The sequence below is a fragment of the Heptranchias perlo genome, chromosome 2, assembly GCF_035084215.1.
Source record: "Heptranchias perlo isolate sHepPer1 chromosome 2, sHepPer1.hap1, whole genome shotgun sequence".
Classification (NCBI taxonomy): Eukaryota; Metazoa; Chordata; class Chondrichthyes; order Hexanchiformes; family Hexanchidae; genus Heptranchias; species Heptranchias perlo.
The window spans coordinates 23,335,505-23,362,635 of record NC_090326.1 but is presented as its reverse complement, the minus strand read 5'-3'; the positions used below and the strand labels follow the sequence as shown (position 1 = coordinate 23,362,635).

At 45.3% G+C, this 27,131-nt stretch overlaps 1 protein-coding gene across 6 annotated transcripts in view; it reads left to right on the top strand.

Moving 5' to 3' along the window:
- The window catches only part of LOC137333083 (uridine phosphorylase 1-like), a 78,686-nt gene that overhangs the window by 34,639 nt on the left and 16,916 nt on the right, over window positions 1–27,131 (top strand). For 4 of the 6 annotated variants that reach the window (XM_067997205.1, XM_067997222.1, XM_067997214.1 and 1 more), the window contains 4 exons: window positions 7,568–7,685; window positions 7,788–7,946; window positions 11,116–11,230; window positions 14,679–14,888. In XM_067997205.1, the coding sequence (XP_067853306.1) occupies window positions 7,568–7,685; window positions 7,788–7,946; window positions 11,116–11,230; window positions 14,679–14,888 (602 nt within the window). The remainder of the gene's footprint in view (window positions 1–7,567; window positions 7,686–7,787; window positions 7,947–11,115; window positions 11,231–14,678; window positions 14,889–27,131) is intronic. The other 2 variants (XM_067997240.1, XM_067997249.1) reach the window with 1 other exon arrangement.

Sequence of the window (27,131 nt, the reverse complement as noted above, 5' to 3'; positions counted from 1 at the left end):
AGGAGAGCATTGGAATAGTCGAGTCCGGAGGTGATAAAGGCATGAGTGAGGATTTCAGCAGCAGATGGGCTGGGGCAAAAGTGGGCGATGTTACGGAGGTAAGTAGGTGATCTTGGTGATGGAGAGGATATGGGGTTTGCAACTCAGTTTGGGGTCAAATTGGGCGCTGAGATTGTGAAGGCTTGTTCAGCCTGAGTCCGTGGTCGGGGAGGGGGATGGAATCAGTGGCAAGGATAGAGTTTGTGGGGGAAGCAGACGGCGATGGCTTCAGTTTTTTCTCTGTTTAACTGGTGGAAATTGAGGTTCATTCGGGCAAGCAATATGATAATAAAGAGGTGGTGGTGAGGTAAAGCTGGGTGTCGTTAATGTACATGTGGAAGCTGAACCCATGTCTGTGGCTGATGCCAAGGGGCAGCATGTAGATGTGGAAAAATTGTTGCCCGCAGTACCTTTTAATGTTTTAATAAATATTACAATATCTGATTAACCAACCGTCAGCCCACAGGTGCTAAACTTCACAGGGTCAAGTACCTCACCAAACACTGAAGCCAATTAGACACACTGCAAATAGTAATTCTGCTCATATTGGTGCTGTCCTGGCGTACAATGTGTGTGTTGTCCCTGCAGATCTTCATTACCAGAGATTCCTGCTGAATCTGTCCCTCATCATATAAAAGAATAGTGTAATTTGTAGCACACTAACAGTTTTGTCCATTTTCACTGCTGGGTATGTTAGGGGGCCTCCTCCTACTCATCTAAACTAATGCTTTAGCATCCCAAATGGTTCTTCAATAAGGGCCCTCATTCAAGCATATGTATCAGTATAATTTTGCTGTGGTTATGTATGGGGCTTGAGCTGTAGTATCCTAAGTCATGGTTGCATTTCATATCTTAGGAGCCAGCTTTCCATCCTCCTTTCACCTTAAACGTATCTGTCGTGTTGGATTGTCTGAAAGAAACCTTTGTACTGCGTGGGTGCCATGCATTCACATGCATTATTTTCAGGCAAGCATCACAGATCATTTGCACAGTAAATGATTGACCAGAATACCTGGGTTGTTGTTTGAAGTACAAATGATTCTCTGTACCTTGAAGTTGTCAATGTAATAAAAGTTCACCTATCTCTGGTAGTGCTACTAGTGGTTGCAACTGAATGTAATGGGGTTGAATTTCTGTGAGGGTTCTCCAGCTCATTTTAATGTAACTTCAGCAGAAGAACCATGGAATCCCCAGTAAAACAGCGGTAACAGTTTTTATGGGGTTTCTGTGGCTCTTCGGTTGAAGTTATGGTGGACGATCAGGAGAATGCCCAGGGAAATTTGCCCCCAATGTGTCTGAAGCCCTACTTGATCATGATCAAGTAGGGATGGGCAATAAATGCTGGCCTCGCCAGCGACGCCCACATCCCATGAACGAATTTAAAAAAACAACAGCCATAATGCAACAGTTGATAATGCCCGACTCCTGAGATGTTCCCGTGGGTACCTGGAAGGAACCAGTTGTGTTTAAAAACTTAGGAATTTGTAATCTTCTCTTCAGCTGAAGGGATCGTGTTGATGTTCAACCATGTTTGAAGTTCTGCATTGTAACGTTGCTCAACCTGAGCCTCATGAGGTACTGCTCCTCTGAGGTCCAGTAGCCGTGAGTTAGAATCTTACAGCACAGAAGAAGGCCATTTGGTCCGTTGTGCCTCCTTGAAAGAGCTGACCAATTTAGTACCATAACCCTGCAAATTAGTCCTCTTCAAGTACATGTTCAATTGCCTTTTGAAAGTTCCTATGGAATCTTATTTCACTACCTTTTCAGGTAGTGTGTTCCAGATCTTAACAACCCTCTGTGAAAAAATTTCTCCTCCTTTCCCGTCTAGTTCATTTGCAAATTATTTTAAATCTATGACCTCTGGTTACTGACTCACTTGCCAGAGGAAACAGTTTCTCCCTACTTGCTCTATCAAAACCTCCTCATAATTTTGAATTCCTCTACTATTAAATCTCCTCTTAACCTTCTCTGCTCTAAGGAGAACAATCCCAGCTTCTCCAGTCTCTCCACATAACTGAAGTCCCTCATCCCTGGTATCATCCTAGTAAACCTACTCTGTACCCTCTCCAAGGCCTTGACATCCTTCCTAAAGTATGGTGCTCAGAATTGTACACAGTACTCCAGCTGAGGCCTAAACAGTAATTTATAAAGGTTTAGTATGACTTCCTTGTTTTTGTATTCAGTGCTACTATTTACAAAGCCAAGTATCTCATATGGTTTCTTAATCACCTTGTAAACTTGCCCTGCCCCCTTCAAAGATTTAACTATGCTCCCCCAGGTCCCTCTGCTCTTGCACCCCCGCCTCCACATAGTACCATTTAGATCATACTGCACCTCCATGTTTTCCTCCCAAAGTCCATTACTTCACACATATCTGCATTAAATTGCATCTGCCATCTGTCTGCCCATTTCACCAGTCTGCCTATATCCTCCTGAAGTCTGCTACTATCCTGCTCACTATTATGTTGCCAAGTTTGTATCATCTGCAAACTTCGACATTGTACTCCCTAACCCCAAGCCCAGGTCATTTATATATAACAAGAAAAGCAATGATCCTAAAACCAACCGAGTTGGATAGTAATTCCTCACCATTGGGAGGTTAGTTATGACAGTGGTGTGGTTTCAGTGTCCTCTCCTCCATATCCTGCTGCAGAATTTGATACTCTATGGCCTAGACCAGCTCCTTTGCTATTTGTCTCAGAACTCTGATATAAGTACCCATTTTCATTGTCTTCTGCTTCCATTTCTACATTTTTCCTTTCTTTCTGAAAATGAACGTTAGGTCTTGATATATGTTTAGAATGAAAAGTTCTTTTGTATCACACCCCATGGAATTAATCAATTTTTGTTTCTTGATCTTTGCCTTTAACAAAGTCTTTCTAAACCATTAGCAAGTTTTTTTTCTTTATTTACATTTCAGTCCTTCAATTCTGTACTGAAAAACAATGCAACACATAGATTTGTGGTTTGTGATCAAGAATGGAATTTCTCAGCACTTCAATCATACTGAATGGGCCCGATTTTACCAGGGGTGCGGGTTGGCAGCGGGTGGTCAGGCGGGCTCGAGGAAAACGCGCCGGCCAAATTGAGTGCGTTGCGCACGCGATCGCGGGATGATTGATGTAATTAGCCGGCAGTTACGGGTTCCGCGCTTCTCAGCTGCGTGCCGGCGGCCTGCGCATGCGCATTGACGTCTGAGCGATGGTTGCGCTCTATTTAAAGGGGCAGTCCACCAAAGCCCCTCCAGCCACAAACTACACTCCATCAAGGATGGAGGAGCACAGGGGTAAGGCTGCTCCCCGTTTCACGGACCACGCCCTCCAGGTGCTGCTGGACGGGGTCCGCATGAGGAGGGAGACGCTGTTCCCCACGGATGGAAGGAGGTGCCCTGCCAGCGCCACCAAGAGGGCATGGGAGGAGGTGGCCGCGGAGGTCACAAGCAGGGGAAACACCACCCGCACTTGGATTCAGTGCCGCAAGAGATTCAATGACCTCACCAGGTCCGGAAAAGTGAGTACACTAACGCACTCTGCGTCACTCCGTCTTCCACATCACCTCAAACACCTCACAACCCCATCTCCACTGACAGCACTGCGCTCCCGCACCAATCCTCACAGCCACCCAACTATCAGCCTCACAGTGCCTGCACGTACCCACCGTCCCTGTCCCCACTCGACCACTACCACACACCCCAATGCCCATACAATGGGATGGCCATGTGGCACACGCATCCTCCCATCCATCTGGCACACGCTCAACCCAATCACACCAATGCTTGAAGCGTTTCACATTGTAATCATCACTCAATAACGTTTTTGTGTTTTGCCCTCACAGGAGAAGAGGGCCAGGAACGCACGCGATAGGGCATGCACCGGAGGGGGCCCGCCACACGAGGTGGCCCTGACAGACGCCGAGGTCGAGGCACTGGAGATCAGCCGCACGCTGTATTGCCTGTCGATGGCGGATGGCGAGTCTGGTTCTGGCGAAACGGCCGGTAAGGGAAAGCTGGCACTCATCACTCATGATCGTGAATGATCTTAGCATCACATGGCATATGCCGCACCGCCACATTTGGTCACATGCCTGATATTTCCCTCTGTTCTCTTGCAGGACCGTCTGTGATCGACGTCTCGGTTGAGGGCGATTCCTCAGAGGACATGCCCGTCTGAGGGTGCATCATCACACATGAGCCTTGCATCCACCAGCGCAGATACACACACCTCGGTGGGTCCCCCCCCTCAGCTAGTTGGGATTGCACATGGTGAGTCACCGCGCACACGTGAGCATGAGCAGACCCTGGTGGCAGGGTCAGCCGCGGAGGGTCCGCGTCGGTGGGAGCATTCTTCTCCAGGCTTTGCTCAGCCGGACCCAGATGCTGAACCCAGGGGGCCACCTGTCAAAAGGAGAGTCGTCGAGGGGCACCAGAACATTGCTGAGGTACTGGGAGAGGTGCCACGCGCACTCTCCACAATCGCACGGAGGATGGAGGAGTCCAACTCCTGCATGAGGGGAATGGTGGCACAGGTGCAGGAGGGTATCGCCGAGTTAGTGTCGCAGGGACGTGAAGGCATCTCTGAGATAGTGTCGCGGGTAGGTGTGGGAACGTCTGCGGTGGAGGACAGGCTAGCCTCCCTCGAGCGTCACGCACAGCTCACCAATGAGTCCATCCAGGCCCTCACAACGGCTGTTCGGATTCAGGGTGAACAACATTCTGCCGCCATCAACAGGTTGACAGATACATTGGAGGTGGCCTTGCAAGGTCTCACCCACGTCATCCAAACTGCCGTCCAGCAGGGTGGAAGGGGTGATGTGGGCCTTGGCCATGAGAGGGAAGATGGTGAACGGGGAAATGGAAGTGTGGACGCTACTCAAGGCGCCCCCAAGTCTCACCCGTTGCCCCCCTCTCAACCAGTGCCCGCAATAGTCCATCCTCTCCAGGTGGCCGAGTCTGCCCCTGCACAGGTGCAGGAGGAGCAGTCTGTGGAGGTGCCCTCACGGGCACCGAAACCCAGGGGGCGTCGGCCCAAAGCATCTACCCGGTCAGGGCACGAACAGGAGCAACCTGCCACCACCTCTGCTGGAGCCACAGGGGTAGCACCATGTAGGGGGTCCCGAAAACGAACGCCTAAAGTTCCGTGAGCACACAGGGATTGCACCAGGGTGTTTGTCTATTTTTTTTTTTTAATTTTCCACTCTTTGAATGTCACCACAAAATAAACTCACTTTTTCTCACCAATGCTGCCACCTCTTGTCCATAATTCTGCGGCTTGTGCAATATGTCCCTTCCGTGCGCCTCATCATGACGACGACCACCCCGTCCCACCCATTGGGCATAATCCAGTGGGTGCAGGTGTACAGGCACCACTCTTCTGTGGAGGGAGCCTGTATGGACCCTCGTCTGTGCACGTTATGACATGTGAACGCCTCACACAGTGTGATGTTAGGAGAACCGTTGGCATATGAGTGCCTCCCTGGCCTGACGAGCACGCAGGTGAGCCGGTGTTCGGCGCATGGGTCGTTCCTCCTCCTCTCCCTCTTCCTCCTCCTCCTCCTCTTCCTCCTCCACCTCCTCCTCATTGTCGTCCTCAATGTGGGTGGCGGGTGTGCATGGGGCCTCCTCCAGCGGCACCCCTCTCTGTAGTGCCATGTTATGCAGGGCACAGCAGACAACTATAATTCGTCCCACTCTGAATGGCGTGTATTGGAGTGCTCCCCCGGAACGATCAAGGCACCTGAAGCGCATCTTGAGCAGCCCTATAGCCTGCTCAATTGTAGACCTGGTAGCAATGTGGCTGTCATTATACCGACGCTGTGGCTCGGTAATGGGGTTCCTCAGAGGTGTCATAAGCCACGTGTGCAGGGGATATCCCTTGTCGCCGAGGAGCCAGCCGTTGCCGGCGTTGGGTGCGTGGAAGAGGGGCGGGACGGTGGACTCCCTGAGGACGAAGGCATCGTGGCAGCTGCCAGGGTATCTGGCGCACACGTGTAGGAATCTCTGGCGGTGGTCACAAATGAGCTGGGCGTTCATGGAGTGATACCCTTTCCTGTTGATAAACAGCCCTGGCTCATGTGGAGGTGCCCGTATTGCTATGTGGGTGCAATCGATTACACCCTGCACCCGTGGGAAGCCAGCCACAGCATGGAATCCAACCGCCCTCTCCGTCTGGCTGCGCTCAACCATGGCGAAGTTGATGTAGGTCGAGGCCCTGCGGAACAACCCATCGGTGACCTGCCTTATGCACTTGTGTGCAGACGACTGATAGATCCCGGTGATGTCCCCCGTGGCACCCTGGAAGGATCCGGAGGCGAAGAAGTTGAGGGCAGTGGTGACTTTGACGGCGACGGGTAAGAAGATGCTGCTTAGTCCATCCGGGAGCAGCTCGTCATTGAGGAGGCTGCAGATGTCGGCGACTACCTGGCGAGTGACTCTGAGCCTCCGTATGTACTGCTGCTCAGAGAGGTCCATGAAGCTGAGCCTCGGTCTGTAGACCCTGTGCGGAGGGTAGTGCCTCCTGCGACGCATCTCTCTCTGCGGATGCCCTCCATCCTGCTGTGCAGGTGGATGTGCCGCAGCACCGTGTTGTGGGGATGCACGTCTCTGAGGCGGACGGCGTGGACTGCGAGGCTGCTGAGGCTGGTCATGCTGTTCGTCCTCCGAGGATGTCAACGCAGCACCCATCTGGCAGGTTTAGGTTTGCGGGGTTGTGCATGCTAGAAAAGTGTGTCCTCGCACAGGGGTTGGACTTCCACGCCGGTGAATTTTCTTGCTTGGAGGAGGGTGGTGGAGGGCAGGCGTTGCCCAATGTTACGGAGTGTCCTCCTGCGTTGGTGAAGGCTCTCCCCCCCCCCCCCCCCCCCCCCCACCCCCCCGTGGAATGCACCTTGGCAGCTGCCACAGGCTGCTGGCTGCAACACGTCCGTTGAGAGTGTGAGTGTTTCCCCCAGTATGGGAAACAGTCTCATTTCACTGTAAAATCCCACACCTGTTAAATAAACAGCTCAATCAGGTCATTTAATAACCTGAAATACCTAGATAAATACACTCAAGTGGAACCCCGCTGGCTTTAATTGCCTGCGGGATTCCCACCAGCGGGGCCAACGCACGCACCCCCGCACGTCAGCGCGCAACCCGGAAGTGGGCGGGATCGAGGCGCGATCCGGTCCCGCTCCTCGAAACTGGGATTTTAGAGGCCCCCCCGCCGAGAACGCACCCGGGACCGGGTGCTAAAATCGGGCCCAATGTTTTTTTCAACTTTACACCTAGGGGAAAAGGCAGGGGGAGGGGGAGTTGGATTTCGATTTTGTTAAAGCTCCAATAGCTGACAGCCTGTGTTGTGATGCTGATTGGTTTCACTTTTAAATGCATTTGGGATCTTTAAGTAATAATTATATGTGGTTACAACACATTGCAAATAAAATGACAAGCACTTTTCTGACTGTTGAATTATTGCACCCATAAAATAATTGAAGCAATGACAAAGTTTACAGTTTTGAAAACTTACTGAAGTCACTCATCTTTTAATTGCAGAGAGAAATGTATTTATGTATCAAATCCTTATCTTGCAACAATGAAAGAAGATATTTTATATCACTTTGACCTTGGGACCAAAACTCATGACCTCGGTGCTATGTTTGGAGATGTCAAAGTAAGCTATCAAATTGATTATGTCAGCATTCTGACACTTGATTTTTGCAGAATGATGAACAAAAAACGATACCACAATTTCTTATTGTCTTTTTTGTGCCAGTTTGTGTGTGTAGGAGGGAGCGCATGGCGAATGAAAGCCTTCGGTCAGTACATGAATGAGCTGTTGGGACTGGGTTGTGCCACGGCTGACATTCCCAATATCTGTGCACACACTGACCGATACAGTATGTACAAAGTGGGGCCTGTCCTTTCAGTCAGTGTAAGTAACTAACTGCTGATGGTTATATATTGCCTAATTGTAACTGTTTACAGAACAACAGATTGTTTGGGGTGATTAAAAAGATGTATGTAGTCTTTGTGTGATTTGAAACCTGTTGTCATTCACTTATCTGATTTGAAATCAGTGAGGGATTTTTCTTCTTTCTCACGTACCTTTTTATTTATTTCCAAAGACATGTGTGGCTTTATGATATTCAGAGGTCCCATTCACCCATCACCACAGTGATCTCTGACCTGCATTAGCTCCTGGTCCTGCCACGCCTCGATTTTTAAAATTCTCATCCTTGTTTTCAAATCCCTCCATGGCCTCATCTCTCCCCATCTCTGTAACCTCCTCCAGCCCTACAACCCTCCAATTCTGGCCTCTTGCGCATCTCCGATTTTAATTGCACCACCATTGGCAGCCTCGGCTCTAAGCTCTGGAATTCCCTCTCTATACCCCTCTGCCTCTCTACCTCTCTCTCGCCTCCTTTTTAAGATGCTCCTTAAAACCTATCTCTTTGACCATGCTGTCCTGATATACCCTTATGTGGCTCGGTGTCAAATTTTGTTTGATAATGCTCCTGTGGAGCATCTTGGGACGTTTTACTACATTAAAGATGCTATATAAGTGCAAGTTGTTAATGTTAATGTTTAATTTGCTGAAACTACAAACTGATGAGGTATTTTGACTATACATATTCCTTTTAACTAGAGGTCATAAAGATAAGATTAATAAATCCAATAGGGAATTCAGGAGAAATGTCGTTACCCAAAAAGTGGTAAGAATGTAGAACGTGCTACCACAAGGAATAGTTGAGGCAAATAGCATAGATGCATTTAAGGGGAAGCTAGTTAAGCACATGAGGGAGAAAGGAATAGAAGGGAATACTGATAGGGTTAGATGAAGGAGGGAGGAGGCTTATGTGGAGCATGAACGATGGCATAGACCAGTTGAGCCGAATGGCCTGTTTCTATGCTGTAGACTCGATGCAAGTCTTCTGGGACTCAGCTAATAGATCTAATCAACATTACAGATAGCTTGCATGTGGCTGGCTTTGCCTTCTCTGTGTATTTCAGATGCTTAACTAGCCCCATCATCTGAGCCTCCCTTATTTAAAGAGAAAGATAGAATACAAGGGTGCTGCTGGATGATCAAGATGGCCCTTTTCAGCACTGGTTAATACTCTTTCATAACATCTGGTTTAGAGGATCTTGTGTTGCTCCCTTCCTATTGGCCGGCCCACTGTGGGAGAGAGTTTCTACAGTTTTGTCCAAATACTTTGGGTAAAATATGAAGACTAAGTTCTCCCAGAAACTTAGAATAAGCTGTAGCTTGCCCGTGAATAACATACCAAAATCAATTACTTGGCTTACAAGAGCAAAGCCTGAATGGTTTGATTAGACATTGAAATTGAGTTATTAGCTTAAATTGCTCTGGCGGTCTTTTTCTCTGCTACCCCACGTCTTCTGAAGACAGTAATTCATACTGGGGTATAGTTCCACAGAAGAAAGCTGCCCTCTGCTACCTCACCCAAGGCAGTGCTCTTCATATGTGAGACTGGACAAGACTGGACAAGAACTATTCAACCATGAGAAAATTACAGCCAAGCCCATCTTTTCCTTACTGAAAATGTGCACACATGCACTTGGGGAAGGGGTTAATGGGTATTGCTTATGAATAGGAAACTTGCCCCTCACCTGGGGTGCCAAGGCTGGTTGTACCATTTCTACTACTGCCTTGGCTGGAGATTGGCAAATGTAGCACAAACTAAGGATTAAATTGAGATCTTTCTAATCAGTACAAGTTAGTGCTGTACTATACAATGTATTCACCCACTGAGCCATGAATAATTTCTTCTAATGGTGTTAGAAATTAAAAGGAAGGAAATGAGCCAAATTTAAAGAGAAACTGCACTGTGGGAGTCTGATTAAAATATTATAAAGAAGTGTCCAGATTTGCTTAGACGGGACACAGGCACGTCTTGCAACCTGCTGCTGTAAAAATGGTGGTAGGCATGTACGTGGCAGGTTGGGGTCGCATTTGGCGATTTAAAATTTTTAACCCCCCCCACCTTCTCCCTCCTGGGGTGGGGGGTGTTAATATCAACCCCAAAGTCTTTGGACAACAGCTGTTGGAGACTGGGTAACAGTTTATATATCCAGGTTTCAATGCCTACCATGTGTGTGGCAGAGGCAAGTAGCATTCAGCTACTGCTGAAGCTCTGCACCTCCAACTTGTGGACCCAATGTTGTTTGGGGTATGGCAGGTCCATGCTGTTGTCAGGAAGTCGGTGGCAATGCACTCCTACATTTTATGGTGAGTTTTGCTGCTCCCATGCCACTTTTGAGTAGCTCCTGTTACCTGCTGTTTGACAATTGTGCATTTGAGGTTAATGACCAATTAATGACAATCCTGCTTGGGTGGAGGTAAACATGGTCTCTTTGAGATCAAAATGGCTCTAAGATGAGGTGACTGATGATGGAAGATTGGAATATAATTGACCCTCCATGGCAGACTAGATTTTCCAGATACCCAAGTCTGGCACATTTGCAGTATTCCAGAACACTGTCAATGAATGCCTAACTGGCCCAGCTCATTAATGGGACCTGGGAGGGCAGACCTATCACTCGGGATTGGAATTGTTGCTACTCCACTTTGGATAGTTTGCAGGGTGATCCTAGATAGACAAGCAGTGGAAAACTTCCCAGTGTGCTGTGCAGATAAATTGCATTGTTTTACCTGGTTACACCCAAGCAGTAACCCTTTAGAGTCCCTAAACCTTGGCTGTTGCCAACCTGTGCCTAAGCTCTCGGGGCATGGGTAAGTGTCATTTGTCCCTGCAGGGAGAGAGTTTGCCAACAGAAACTATATCTATGTGGATTTCACAGTAACTTGGTTGTTGACATTTGTTGATGGATTTCGCTGTATGTCAAACACCCAACTGATCAAAAAAAAAACTACCTCTTCAAACATGCCTTCGGTCACTTCCCCTACTATTTCTACTGCTGCTTGGTGCCCATTTTGTTTACTTTAAAGGCAATATATAAATGCAGATTCTTGTAAGCCGCATAAATTTCTGACCGGTCTGCTATTGGATTAGGGGCTATATTTAGAGGAAATTTCATGAAGAAAAAATACATAACTTTGAATTTCTGTTTTGTTTCAGCATGGCATTGGGATTCCCTCAATCTCAATCATGTTACATGAGCTCATCAAGTTGCTCTGTCATGCCAAGTGCACTGATGTCATTGTCATTCGCATTGGCACCTCAGGTGGAATCGGTACAGTATGCTGAGCAAAGTAAAAGGTTGTAGAATCAGACAAGTTAGATGTCTAAGCAAATACGTTATTGCAGGCTCAAGCAGGAAAGTGAAAGAGGCCAAAACAGACTGATATCTAAACAGCTGCCAAAAAAACCCTAAAGTATTGGGTTACATGCGCAGTCTGAAAACCTAGGATTTTCTACTGGTCTCTTGGGTTTACTGCTCATAAAGTCTGCTCTCAACATACTGGTATAGTAGAATCATATTTGTGCATATTGTTTACAGTGCCAACCAGCAGTGTCAGTCCCAGCAAAAAAAAAGGCTTTCATTTATACAGTGCCTTTCATGACCTCAGGACATTCCAAAGCACTTTACAGCAGTAATTTTTGAAGTGTAGTCACTGTTGTAACATAGGAAACGTGCCAGCCAATTTGCACACAGCAAGGTCCCACAAACAGCAGTGAGGTAATGACCAGATAATCTTTTCTTAAAGTGATGTTGGTTGAGGGATAAATATTGGCCGGGACACCGGGGAGAACTCCCCTGTTCTTTGAAATAATGCCATGGAATTTTTTTTTATGCCCACCTGAGAGGGCAGACAGGAAAGTTAAACCTGTTTAACGTCTCATCCAAAAGGCGGCACCTCTGACAATGCAGCATTAGAGTGTCAGCCTAGACTTTTGTGCTTGATCGTCTGTCTGGAGTGGGACTTGAACCCACAAACTTCTGATGCACAGGCGGTTCACAAAACATGACTGGGTTTTAAAGTAAATGCCAGTGCATTTGAATACATGGCATATCAGGATTATCTACTTGTTTCTCAGGTAGTGTTTTCATCAATATCTAGCTACTGCATTTCACATTTGTATTTTGAATTTCCTACAATTACAATAAGAAAAGGAGGCAGAATGTTGTTCTCACTATGAACATTGACCATAGTCTCAGTGCTAAAGGCATATTCTGGCACCATGGTGTCAAATCAGGAAAAGTCAATGATACCTTAATATATAGAACGTTGAAGGGTAACCTTATAGAGATCTTCAAAATTAGGAAGAGTTACATTAGGGTAAATAGTGATAGATTGTTTCCAATAGTTGGTGAAAGGGCACAAATTAAGAAAATAACAAAAGAAATTAATGGGGAGGTGAGAGAAAAAAATCTTTACACACTGGTTAAAATGTGCAGTTCTCTGCCACAACCACTGTTGAAGAAGAGTCCTTAAGGACTTCTAAAAGAGTTAAATAATGGTTTGAAAAAGAGGAATATGAAAAGGCATGACGAATGGGCAAGAGAAATGGAAATAAACTTGATGGATTGAATAGCCTATTTCTAGGCTGTAACACTCTATATGGGGGGAATTCGAACCACCCCACGATGGGTGGGAGGGGGGCGGATGGTTAAAAATTTTAAATCCATCACATGACCCCAACATGCCCGCCGCCATTTTTACATCAGGTTGCGAGCCGTGTCTGTATTCTGCTCTCGAGAGGTGGGACACCTCATTATTATTTTTAAATCCGGCTTCCGCGGTGTAGTTGGGGAGCCTAACTTAAATTTAATGCTGGCTGGACGGGCTTTCCAAGGCTCATGTAACCTGCTGGCTAAATGGAGATGGGAGCTGCCGGATCAAGCAGGCAAATGCTTTTATAGCACTCATTGTGAGCCAGGAGGAGCAGGAGTGCTCCCCCCGACCCCTCCAGCAAACCTTCTGTAGCGATTGGCCTCCCCTCCAAACCCGTAATTCAAAGCCTTCTGCCCCCCCCCCCCCGATTGCCAGCCTGACACCCCCCGCCCACTTTATGCCCCGTGACCTTTGCTGAACCTCCTCCTCTTCAACCCACGATCTTTCCCATTTGTTGGGGACCTTCCCCAACATAGCTTTCCCGCTTGGCCAGCCTGTCGATTTGTCCGGCTGCCGGGCAGAAAATGGAATTTAAAAAATGATAAAGGTCCTGCTGTTAAATTTGGCAGGACCTACGCCTTCCTGGGATTTCCAGTTTCCCCCCCCCCCCCCCCCCACTCCCCAACTCCCCTGCTCCCTCGTAAATATGGGAGCCTATGATTCTGTATATAAACATAGCACATACATTAAAGTCTGGCATTGTCATGTAAATCTCCCAATGGGTTGAATTTTACAGACTTTTTTTTGTTTCTTGACACTCTTGTAACATCTAAAGTGCCAGCATCACATTTTTGATAAGAAATGGATTTCAAATCATGTCTCTTGCTGTCTGCACTGATCAAATCTGTCTGGTTTTGTGATGCAGTAATGTCCCTGTAGCATAGTGCTGTGATAAATTATAAATTACATGTCAGCTTGGAATAATCAGCTATTCAGATCACTCCATTCCTGAGCATGAATCACCTATCAACAGTCTTATATTCACTACACTAATGTGCAACACTATGTACAGGTGACATGAGTCTGTAAAACAAGGGGATAATCATCTACATGTAATAGTAAGGCAATTTTGACAATAAATATGTATAAACAGTGGAGAACTGAAAAAGGAAACCAGAGGGGCAAAGAGTGTATGAGTAAAGATTCATGGGGAACTCAAGTCTTTAACTATCATTTTACCCTTTATATGTTTATAAAAGAAAGAATGGGGCCGATTAGGGACCGAAAAGGAAATCTTTGGAGGCAGAGGTACTAAATGAGTAATTTGCATCTGTCTTCACAAAAGAAGAGGATGCTGCCAATGTCACAGCAAAGGGTGGGTAGAGAAATTGGATAGGATAAAGAGGAGGTACTTAAAAGGTTGGCAGCACTAAAAGTAGAAAAGTCACCTGGTCCAGATGGGATGCATCCTAGGTTGCTGAGGGAAATAAGGGTGGAAATAGTGGTGGCTCTAGCCACAGTCTTCCAATCCTCCTTGGATGTGGGAGTGGTGCCAGATGACTGGAGGGTTGCAAATGATACACTTCTTTTTGAAAAAGGGGAGAGGGATAAATCCGGTAACTAATGTCAGTGGTGGGAAACTCTTAGACACTAATCAGAAACAAAATTAATTGTCACTTGGAAAAACATGGGTTAATAAATGACAGCCAGCATGGATAGGGAAAAGGCAAATCGTGTCTGACAAACTTGATTGAGTTCTTTGAAGTAACTGAAAGCGTTGATGAGGGTAGTGCGATTGATAGTGTGTATATGGACTTTCAAAAGGCAGATGATAAAGTGGCAGACAATAGACTTGTTTGCAAGATGGAAGTCCATGGGATTAAAGGGGCACTGGCAGCGTGGATACGAAATTGGCTAAGAGACAAAGCAGAGAGTAGTGATGAAAGGTTGTTTTTCAGACTGGAGGGAAGTGTACAGTGGTGTCCCCCAGGGGTCAGTGTTGAGACCACTGCTCTTTTTGATATATATTAATAACGTGGACTTGGGTATAAAGGCATCGTATCATATATAAGCAGCGTTTGCTATATTGTGCTTTGGTTTTGAGTTCTCTTTTCCATTTCTCAGGCCTGCAGCCAGGTACAGTTGTGGTCACCAAAGCCGCAGTCGATGCTTGTTTCAACCCACGTTTTGAGCAGAATGTAATGGGGATGATTGTGGCTCACCCCACAGTACTACACGAATGTCTGGCTCAGGAACTGCTGAAATGCAGCAAGGAAGTCAATGCATTCGACACCGTCATCGCTAACACCCTATGCACCTCTGATTTCTATGAAGGTAGGACAAATGTTCAATAAAGCATCCTTGATTTTACTATTGACTCATCTGAGCTGATCCTTTTATTAAAAAAAATCAATGACAAAGCCCCATTGTATGTAGAGTAAACATGGATACAAGTTGTAGTGTATAAATTTTATACCACAATTAGGTCACATAACCAACAAAGGTGTCGAGTTGCTTGTGTTGTTCAGATTCATAAGTGGTGTAAAAATCATTTACCATAGTTGCCATCTTTTTTGATTGAGAGTCTTTTCAGTGGTACTAGGGTTACCCTAACCCAACTGACTGGATTGCTCTTACAAAGAACCGGTACAGGCTCGATGGGCCGAATGGCCTCCTGTGCTGTAACGATTCTATGGTGTATGTTTTTTTCAAAATTTGTTCTTGGGATGTGGATGATGTTGACAAGGCTACATTTATTGCCCAATCCTAGTTGCCCAGAGAAGATGGTAGTGAGGCTCCTTCTTGAACCATTGTAGTCCTTGTGGTGATGGTGCTCCCACAATGCTGTTAGGCAAGGAATTTCAGGATGTTGGCCTAATGAAGATGAAGGAACGTCAGTATATGTCCCAGTCAGGATGGTGTGTGACTAGGAAGTACTGGTGTTTGTAGGACACTTCTGCCTTTGACCTTCTTGATGGTAGAAGTCGTAGTGGGGAGCGTGGTGCTGTCGACATGACCTTGGTGAGCTGCTGCAGGGCATCCTGTAGATGCTGCACCTATAGTGCGCTGATGATGGAGGGAAGGACAATGAGTCCAGTAGTAGGGGTGCTAGTCAAGCAAACTGCTCTGTCTTAGATGGTATCGGGCTTCCTGAGTGTTGCTGCTGCATCAGTCTAGGTGAGTATTAGAAAACACTCCTGTCTTGAGTCTTGTAGATGGCTTTGAGGGAGCAAGAAATTAGCTACTCGTCGCAGTGTGCCGACCTTCTGCCCCTGCTCTTGTAACCACAGTGTTGACGTGGCTGGTCCAGTCAGTGGTGACCTGATGTTAATGGGGCAGGGGGAGATTTGGCAGTAGCGCTGCTGATAAAGGTCAGTGGGAAATGGCTGGGCTTTCTCTTGTTTGAGATGGTCATTAGCTGGCACGAATGTTATCTGCCACTTGTCAGCCCAAGCATGGATTTGTCCAGGTCCTGCTGTAGGTTGGCATGGGCAGCTTCATGATCGGAAGAGTTGTGAATGGAGCACAGCGTGGAATTGTTAGTGAACAGCCCACTCCTGACCTTATGAAGAAGGGAAGGACATTGATGATGTAGCTAAAGTTGGTTGGACCAAGGACGCATACCAGCGATGTCCAGGGGCTACAATGACTGGCCTCCGACAACCTCAACCATTTTCCTTTGTCAGGTATAACTCCAGCCACTAGAAGATTTTCCCTTTGACCTCCGTTGACCTCAGTTTGGCTAGGGCTCCTCGGAACAATATTCAGTCAAATGCTGCCCTGATGGCGCAGGCAGGTACTCCCTTGCCTCCTATTGTCACTGTCTGGATCAAAGCGGTGATGAGGCTTGGAGCTGAGTGTTTGGAACCCAAATTGAATGTCGATCAGGTTATTGGTGAGTGTCACTTGATGGCACAATTGATGACTCCTTCCATCATTTTGCTGATTGGGCAGTAATTAGCCAGGTCAGATTTATCTTTCTTCTAATCTTCCAAATTATGGGGTAGGTACTGCTGTAATAGAACAGCTTGGCCAGGGAAGCAGCTACCTATGGTACACAGGTCATTTGCACTACTGCTGGGCTGTTGTCTGAGCCCATACCCTTTGCTGTGTGCAGTTCACCTAAGCCACTATTTAATGTCATGTGTAATATATACAAGCTGTGTTTTCCTCTTCTAATGTTCAGTTAATACAATCTTAGTATTTTTGTTGGTTCACATTACTCGTGATCACTGCAACAGGTAGCTCCCATAGGCAAACCTATATTTTCTGAGCACTGAAACTTAATTTTTCACAACATTGTGCAGGATACAACAATCCACTGGCAGACAATCAAACCTTCTACTGTAAACTTGCTATTCGATAGTTTTATGTTTTTGTGTCTTTTCCATCCCTCTTATTCTAGACACTTTGGCTTCTGTATTTAGATTACTGTCACAGGTGAGTTCTTAGCTCCTGGTGACCTCCTGGCTCCAATATCTACATAGGTTTTGGTAACATATCCAAGACAATAAACAGAAAATGTGTCTGTAAATTTCTTTAGCTACCAGATCAGCGTTAACCGCTAGCCACGTGGCGAATTGCATTTCTGATTCGTAAATAAAAAATGAGTAGACATTGTTGTGTATGTGATCGCAATACTCATTCGCACAGTGTATGTATGTATACTTTAAACTTCTTATGTGTTGGTAAAATGGTAAGATTAAAAAGCAGAGTGTGTGAGTATTTTTTGATCGTTGTGTGTGCTTTACTTCCTTTTATTACTGCTTATTGGTTATCTGCTGAAATGGTGTAACATATGGTGAAAACACCAGACTTCAGCATTATGGAAACATCAACAACATTGCATGGAGAGGGGAGCTGTCACCGAGGTCAGCACAACCAATCGCAATAACCGCTCCAGGGCATCAGAAGAAAGCAAAGTCCAGCCAATAACAAAGAACTCCAATAGGGTAGGACATTGCAAAGGGCAAACAGTATCCAACTGCTTTCTGGATAGAGAGCAGCAGCAGCTCTGACATGTCATGGGAAAGAAATTTAAATAAAGGATTGAAAAGCTTGCAAATGGAAAGATTTGTCACAAGAAAATCATAAACAGTGACAATTTCTGCAAATTGTTCATTTGGAGAGCTGACTGATGTACAGTGGAGCCTCCAGTCAAATAGGAACATAGCCTCTCGAGCCTGTTCCGCCATTCAGTTAGATCATGGCTGATCTGTACCCCAACCCCATTTACCCGCCTTCGATCCATATCCCTTGAAACCCTTTCCTAACGAAAATCTATCGACTCAGTCTTGAAAGGTTCAATTGACCTAGCATCCACAGCTTTTTGGGGTGGGGAAAGAGAGTTCCAGCTTTCTACTACCCTTTATGTGAAGACGTGATTCCTGATTTCACTTCTGAATGGCCTAGCTCTAATTTTAAGATTATGCCCCCTTGTTCTGGATTTCCCCCATAAGAGGAAATAGTTTCTCTAGATCTACTCTATTGCATCCCTTAATCATTTTTAAACACCTCGATTAGATCATCCCTCAATATTCTACACTCAAGGGAATACAAGTATGCAACCTGTCCTCATAATTTAGCCCTTGAACCCCCAGTATCATTCTAGTGAATCTGTGCTTTACCCCCTCCAAGGCTTTCCTGAGGTGCCGTACTCAGAACTGAGTGCAGTACTCCAGATGGGGGGGACTTTTTTTTTATTCGTTCATGGGATGTAGGCGTCGCTGGCAAGGCCAGCATTTATTGCCCATCCCTAATTGCCCTTGAGAAGGTGGTGGTGAGCCGCCTTCAAATTATCCACCTTTTTCTCAGCAGATGATTGTGCACAAAATGCAAAGTGGCTTTTCATCACTTTTCGCAATGGCAAACTGAATCTCCCATTCATCGTGAAATTTTTGTTGACTGATCAAGGCTCTATACACCTGAAGTATAATTTCCTCCCCTTTCTTTTCCAACCCCCTTGAGATAAAGGCCAACTTTCTAGTAGCCTTCGTGATTGTTTTTTGTATCTTTTCCCTAGCTTTTAGTGATTTTGAGTAAATAGGCACCCTAATCTCTTTGCTCCTTGACAGTTCTTAGTTTCTCACCACTTAGAAAATACTCCGATTTTGTCTTTCTTGGACCCAAAGTGCATGACCTCATACTTTCCCACATTGAACTCCGCTTGACTGTTTTGCCCACTCAATCTATCAAGATTAGTGTCGTGATTGAGCGAAAATTGAACAAAAATTTCACGATGAATGGGAGATTCAGTTTGCCATTGCAAAAAGTGATGAAAAGCCACTTTGTGCACAAAATGCAATCATTTGCTGAGAATAAGGTGGATAATTTGAAGAAACATTTGGAATTTGACAGAAAACTTCCAATTGGTTTGTGAAAGAGTGTGTGAAATTTCTTAACCAAAATCAACTCTCAATCAACGGTTCTGAAAGAATTTCTCATCTTTGGAAGTTAAAGCTTTGGCCATTTCCAAAATTGCTTGTATTCTGGCATGAAAAAAGCAAGTTTTGTAATGGAGAGGTGGTGAAAGAGATTATGGTGAGTGTCATGTACATTTTACTGGAGAACTATGAATCGAAAATCAGAAACGATATAGAATCATAGAAAGATTACAGCGCAGAAGGAGGCCATTCGGCCCACCGAGTCCGCGCTGGCTCTATGCAAGAGCATACCAGCTAGTCCCACCCCACCGCCCTATCCCCGTAGCCCTGCAAATGTTTTCCTTTTCAAGTGCTTATCCAGTTCCCTTTTGAAGGCCATGATTGAATCTGCCTCCACCACCTCCTCGGGCAGTGCATTCCAGATCATGACCATTCGCTGTGTTTAAAACAAAAAGTTCTCATTGTGCAGAAAATTTGAGTGCTGCCGTTGAGTTGTTAGTTTGTCGCTGTTTTAATGTGGAACCGGGAGGAGCACTCCTGCTCCTCCTGGTTCCACGTTCAGTAAGTATTTAAAAAAAAAACTTACCCTTTGAGGACCGCTGGTTAGGCCGCATGTAGGTTTTCCTGAACACAGTCGGCCTGGCACCAGCTGGGTACAGAACAAACCAATTTTGCAAAGGAGGCCTCAAACTGCTGTTAGGACCTTTTGCATATTCAAATAAGGGGCCTAACAGCTGTTTCAGAAGCAGGCCTTGGATGCCTTTTTTTTGCCTATACCAATATGGCAGGAGATGCACTTCCGGCTCCTAATGTGCACATGCTTCCTGTCCGCCATATTGGAGGCTTAGGCGCCCATTTAGCGGATGAAAAACGGGCATGGCGCCATCGACTTTCTAGACCCATACATTTAGATCATTTGACCCGGTTCCAGAAATCAATCCTTCAACTTTAGATGACAAAGATCTTTGGCATTTTCACTTTCTAGCCATAATTTCTAAATGCCTTCAAACTCTGACATTCTTTGTATATATTTGGAGTTTTCCTCTGTTTCTCGTACATTTGCCTGTATGCTTCAGGCAATTAGTAATAGGCATTTAGAATAACACTTCATAGTTTGTGATGTCCATTAGATTAACATGAGAAAAAGCCACAAGCGCTTCACTGCCAAGTGACGGTATCAGATATTCAGCCAAATTTAATTGTCGTACCTTTGGTGATTTGCTAATAATTCAAAATCTCTAATAAAATCTCTATCAATATCATCCCCTTCAAAATTTTTATTAGATTTATTGAAATGATTCCCAGCAGAATTATGGCTTAAATGATCTGTACCCTCAACTACTGGACTTGCTGTCTGTGTTTCTCTGTCAGTTCAACAGCACAATGGTGCCATTTCTCATCGCCAGCTTGTCTGTCCTCATCAGCCTCCCTCTCCTTTGTGTTGGCCTCATTTGTGTTCTTTTTATTTCTCTTCCTCTGCTTTGCCTTGTTCCTTCATTGCTTCAATTTTCAGCTACTCAGTTGTAAGAGCTAACTCTAACTTTTTGTCCATCACTTGCTGAGATCTTTTGTGCATCAATTTTCATACTGCAATCTGTTGCTTTGCTTCTTTTAAATTTTGTTCATGGTCTGTATGAGTTCTCCACCACTGTTATATCTTGAGGCCTTTTTACCCATACCGTAGAGACTTCAGCTTTAAATTTGGATTGTTCTGATGAATGAGTTCTCAGCACTTTGTGGCCTCAAGACTATTTTCACTGGCCCTGATGTTTAGGTAAGTTTTTACGTAGAATTTCAGTGTTTCTCATCACTACAGTGGATGGAAAATATCAGCTATGCAAGACACCCTACATAGAAGGCTAATTTAAAAATCAGATTTATTTACAAAATAGTTATTTATAGAAATAAACATGACATAAAACAGCACAGTACAATATAATGGGTCAGAAGACTGTTTACATGTTAATCAATCAAACCAGTCCCTTTTGTGATGCTGTTGACTAACTTTGAGAAAAACTGTTTCTTAGCAGTAAGAATGTCTTGTTCCGCAGCAAAAGCAGAACATGAACACCAGCTTACAGAATCCATAGCAGATGTCTGAACTGCTTAATACACAAAATGTCCTGGCTTTCTATATATTATAATTGCTTTGAAGAAAAGGTACCAGCTTTGAAATTTGGAGTGTTAAACAGAGATGATCAGCTGAATAATACCAAACTGTGCTTTCACAATACAAATGTAAGGAATCTTACAACACCAGGTTATAGTCCAACAATTTTATTTTAAAATCACAAGCTTTCGGAGATTATCCCCTTCACCTGACGAAGGGGATAATCTCCGAAAGCTTGTGATTTTAAAATAAAATTGTTGGACTATAACCTGATGTTGTAAGATTCCTTACATTTGTCCATCCCAGTCCATCACCGGCATCTCCACATTATGTTCACAATACAAAGTCATGAAGATACATCTGGATTTGGGAAATTCAACCCGCACTAGCTGTTAAAGATATTCAATTTGGACCTGGTTGGCAGCAGTTTAACTTTAATTGATTTTCTGATCAAGAAACAAGCAGCCTGTTCCTGTAGCTACGATGACACCATCAGCCCTCTTGAAGCTCTGAGAAGGCATAACTGCCATTTTGAAAAAGAGTTGCTATTACTTTTAAATGTATAGATAAAACAAAAGGCCAAGATACTCTTTATTGTCACAATCTTTAAGTGATATACATGGCACAATACTGTTTTTTGTTAAATGATGTGACTCCATCCTGGGAATTATCCATCCATGACACCAGTGCAAGCAAAAAAACAAACCAAATGTAAACAGTGACAAGTAATCAAGTTTTAAAATTTTGTTTTTTGTATTTTTCTTGTTCTTTAAATTTTAAACACAGTCAATAACTTGACATAATAGATTAGGGCACATCTTACAAATATGTCCTTCCAGCTTAGCCTGTCAGCAGAGCATATCAGGAATTTTGGCACGGAGGCCAGTGTGCTTCACTGGATTTTCTGTCCATAAGTGAACATTATCCTTGGGGCTTGCTGACTTCTGCACGACTATAATTCTCACTATATGCTGCCAGCGATCAAAGCTCCGTACTGGAAGCAAGAATTTGTAAAATTCGCCCTGTTATATCAAACATGACACAAACGGCAATCTCTACTTCAAGACATTTAAAGTAGGAACAGAGAAACAAATACTGTTGCAAAGAATCTGACTTGAGGCTAAGTTGATGTATATGCAAGAGTATCTTATTTTGTGTAGCAGTTTATGATGTGATTTCAGTTGTCTACATAATCAGTTCCTACATTTTGAAAATTATTTATTGGATGTAAAGCATGTCCTAATGTCATGAAGATGTGATAAGATGCTATAAAAATGCAAATTGTTTCTTTCTGTCTAACCAATATCCTACTTATACAAGATCTATTCAGGTAGTAAAACTACTCCATCCCTTGTGGTTCATTAATCTGGTTTTATACAATGGCCAGTGAAAGTTTATAGGAAAATAATTTAACTCTGTATTTGAGAGGAAGCACTTCTAATTTGGTTGTGTTGATTTATACATGTAACTCTACCGATCTAAATGACTAGATCACAACACTGGCCGACAGGTGATCTTTTCTAGCAATTATAGCACCGTCAACAAACCTTTCCTCATTTTTTGCTCAGCCCATAAACCTGTCCAAAAAGTTCATGAAATTCCACTCCTGCCAATGTGAAGTTTTTCATTTTCCACACAAGTTATTCTCCAAGCAAGTTTGCAAAATTGTGGCTTGCATCAGCAAGTTCTGTGGACCCACACCCACTAGACACTAGACTGACTAACTCATTTCACATAAGATGTATGCAGTCGGCAGAGAGACTTTTATCCAAAGTTGGATTTAAACCCTGATTACAGAGGGGAAAGAATAGTTAGTTAACCTCCAGAGCTACCTAGTCCCTTTCTTGCATTGGAGTTCAGTGCTCTGATTTTTTAAAATGGCACGAACTCACTGTTTCCCCATATATAATTCCACTTTCCATAATGCTTATATAATTCCTTACACTCAGAATGAAGTCTTAAAAACTGAGACATGGACAGCATAATGCATGTTTTCTGCCACTTCAGTGAAGCAGAATTAGTATCAATATTGTTCCATCACATAAGAAGACCTGAAGATTGAATAAATGGAAAAGTGCAAAATTTGCAGAGCACATATGGTAGGAGAAGGCAAACTAGGCTTCTCGCTCCACTGGGAGGCCTGCCATAAATGAAAGACAGCCTGGAACTGGAAAACTAGCGAGGCCATCATTGAAACTAAATCTCCATAAAAGCCTCAAAGTGCCAATGAGCTCCTAAAGCTAAAATAATTGAATGGACAAAATTTCAGGAAATGCTTGGAAAAAGTAACAGATAAGCAGGATAAAGGGCAAAGTACTGGTGGTAATCGCATATTTAATGGCTCTCACTCACTGATTGTGGGTTCACCTCTCAGTATGAGGATGTCAAGCAAATTGATTTTTGCTATTGTTAGTAGTGTTAACAACTTGTTCATTTAGAATGTTTTCCTGAAACGGAAAATATTGGCACCCACTCATTCCATTTCTTAACCTTGCTGACAAATTACACATCAGAAAATGATAGCATTGTAGTTTTGCTGTCAGACTGACTGCCATTATGCTACAGATCCATGTATTTTTGCAGTAGGTTCTCCATCACAAATTGTAGTTCACATAGTTGCAGGGAAATATCATTGCAGAACGAAGTTCTCCAGGAACTACAATTCCATACAGTATGAGAAACAAATACAAGGCACTTTGTGGCATCACATTTTGAATGGTAGAACCAGCTAGTTTTTTTTGTACTTGAACACTTTTTCTCATCAATTTTCTCCCCACCCCTCCTGAAGGTATTGGCTCCTTGCTGGATATGGTTCCATAGCCACTGGTCACCCTCCATTACCTGGCCTGATGTGTGGCCTTTAATAGCAAATGGCAGCAGGCTATTCAATGCAATTCTCACCCAATGTGTATATGTCCACTTCCGGCAAGGATTACTGGATTACCGGACAATGATCAGGAATGGGAATCCTTCCCTAAACTAGAGGGGGCTGATGTGATTTGTAATGTCCCCACTGCTGCCCTGGTTGCAATCCACTGACTCACTGAAAACTAGGGATTGATCCTCAGACCTTCCTGGTTTCTTTGACTCACTACTTACTGGCTAACCCTGCTGAGCCACCAGGGGAGCAGGATCTCGGCATTTCAAACATAATTTGATGTATGGGGCTCACTTTTCAAAGGGTGGCAGGATGGCAACGGGGTGGGGGAGGGGGGTCAATGGGCGCACGGCAAACCCGAATAATAAAAACTTACCGTTCCCCATGCGATCGCGAGTTAATTGGTGGCCCTTAACGTGGCTTCCGGGTTTGCCGTCTGAAAACTGCGCAGTAGACGGACTGCGCACCCGCCTGACAGGCTGTCAGCTGGAGCGTCTGGATTTAAAGGGCCATTGCTCCAATGGATTTTGCTGGAGCAAAGACCAAGAACACACAATATGGAGCAGCACAGGTGCAAGGCTGCTCCATGATTTAATGATGCCTCACTCCAGGTGCTACTGGCCGGTGTGAAGAGGAGGAGGGAAATTTTTTACCCGGCCGACAGGAGGAACTGCCCTGTCTCTGCCACCAAGACAGGGCACCTGACTCACCTCCTGACTCCCCAAAGCCTTTCCACCATCTACAAGGCACAAGTCAGGAGTGTGATGGAATACTCTCCACTTGCCTGGATGAGTGCAGCTCCAACAACACTCAAGAAGCTCGACACCATCCAAGATAAAGCAGCCCGCTTGATTGGCACCCCATCCACCACCCTAAACATTCACTCCCTTCACCACCGGCGCACTGTGGCTGCAGTGTGCACCATCCACAGGATGCACTGCAGCAACTCGCCAAGGCTTCTTCGACAGCACCTCCCAAACCCGCGACCTCTACCACCTAGAAGGACAAGGGCAGCAGGCGCATGGGAACAACACCACCTGCACGTTCCCCTCCAAGTCACACACCATCCCGACTTGGAAATATATCGCCGTTCCTTCATTGTCGCTGGGTCAAAATCCTGGAACTCCCTTCCTAACAGCACTGTGGGAGAACCGTCACCACACGGACTGCAGCGGTTCAAGAAGGCGGCTCACCACCACCTTCTCAAGGGCAATTAGGGATGGGCAATAAATGCCGGCCTTGCCAGCGACGCCCACATCCCGTGAACGAATAAAAAAAAAAAAGAAGGCCTGGCTCAAGGTGGCAGAGGAGGTCACCAGCACCAGCAACATCTCCCGCACCTGGGTCCAGTGCAGGAAGCATTTCAATGATCTGCCTAGATCAGCAAAAGTGAGTACACTTACTGATTCTCCTGCATTCCGTGTTTCACATCACGGCCCATTCCTTCTGTGGGTGCACCGTCACAGAACATACAGCCAAGCACCACCGCTGATACTCGCACTTCAGTGGGTCATGTTAGACAGTTAACTGGATTGTCACCTGGTGATTCACCACTCTCAGAGTGAGCACAAGCAGACACAAGTGGCAGGGGAAGATGTGGAAAGTCAGGATAGTGGGGGGCGCACTCCTCTCCAAGCTCTGCTTAGCTGGACACAGATGCTGAACCCTGGGAGCCATAGTTGAGAGTGAGAACGATAGCGGTGCAGCAGCAACTTTGCAAGGTAATGGAAAAGGTGCCTCACACACTCTCCACAATAACGGTGCAGATGGAGGAGTCCAACTCCATCGCTAGTGGATTGGTGGTGTGGGTAGGAGCGAGAATGTCTGATGGAGAGAATCATAATCGCCATTGAGCTTCAAGCACCGCTCTCAAATATGAGTCCATGCAGGCCATGACAACGGCCGTACGGACTCTGGACACTAACATGTCTACCACCTTAAACAGGCAGGCAGATACTTTAGTCGTGGCCTTACAATGCGGCACATCTGCTCACCAACCTGCTGTCCAGCAGAGTGGTGGGAGTGATGTTGCACTGGTCCGGGAGAGGGATGATGGCAAAAGGGGACATGGAAGTGAGAACTCCACACAAAGTGCTCCCACATCTCACCCCCCCCCCCCACCCCAACCCCGAACCAGTACCTGCAATGCTGCCTCCTCTCTCGATGGCCAAGTCTGCCCCTGCGCAGGTGCAGGTGGAGCAGTCTTTGGCGGGACCCTCACGGGCTCCGAAACCCAGAGGTCGTAGGCTAAAAGCATCTCAGCATCTCAGCCGTCTGGTCAGGGATCTGAGGAACCCTCCACTACCTCTGTTGAAGTCACAAGAGATGCACCATGTAGAAGCGGTAGCAAGAGAAAGGCTAAGCAATTGTAATTAACTAAGGATATGCACAAGGGTGTTTGGTGAGCTGTCATGTTAATTTATATTTTTCTTTGTTATTAAATTTAATCATTATCACACCACTGCCACGTCTTGGCTATTATTGAGTCCCTTTTGTGACTTCGCCTTTCATGTGCTTCATCATGAATGCCAAGACATGGTGTCACCCATTGAGCGTGTGTGCAATGGGTGTATGCATGGTTGAAGGACTGTTTTGTGCAAAGGGGAGGGGTGGTTGGTGGTGGTGGTTGTTCCAGGCGGCCTGAGTGTTTCAAAATCTTCAATTTGCACATCTCATTATGAGAACCTGGTAGAGATGAGTGCATCACGGGTAGCAATGTGCATGGCTGCTTTGGCGATGGGTTCCCCATCTTCATTTTCCTCCTCTTCTGATGTACTGTGGAATAGATTCATTGTGCCCCCCCACCTCCTGATCTTGTCAGTTTGAGGTGCTCCAAAATGGAGGTAAATTTGTCTGAACACAAGAATTCTCAGACTTGACAAAGAAATCTCAGTCTGAACACAAAAAACTCCCAGCCAAACGTTTGCCTGAGAGAACTGAGTGCCCAGCTGCAATACCTCACCTTTTATTGAGATGTGTCAATCACTGGTTTAAAGGGCCAAATGAGCTTTGGCTGCAACTCGCCTCTATTTCAATGGCATGTTTCAGAAGCCACGGGAGTCACATTCAGGGGTAGTTAAATCCGTTTCTGATGCAGAATCCGCAAAAAGTTAAGTACTTAGTGTTTTAACTACCTGAATTGGCCCTTTAAATATCGGCCCACCGGCTTTAAATGGGGACGGGACTTCCGGGTTTCTGTTATGCAC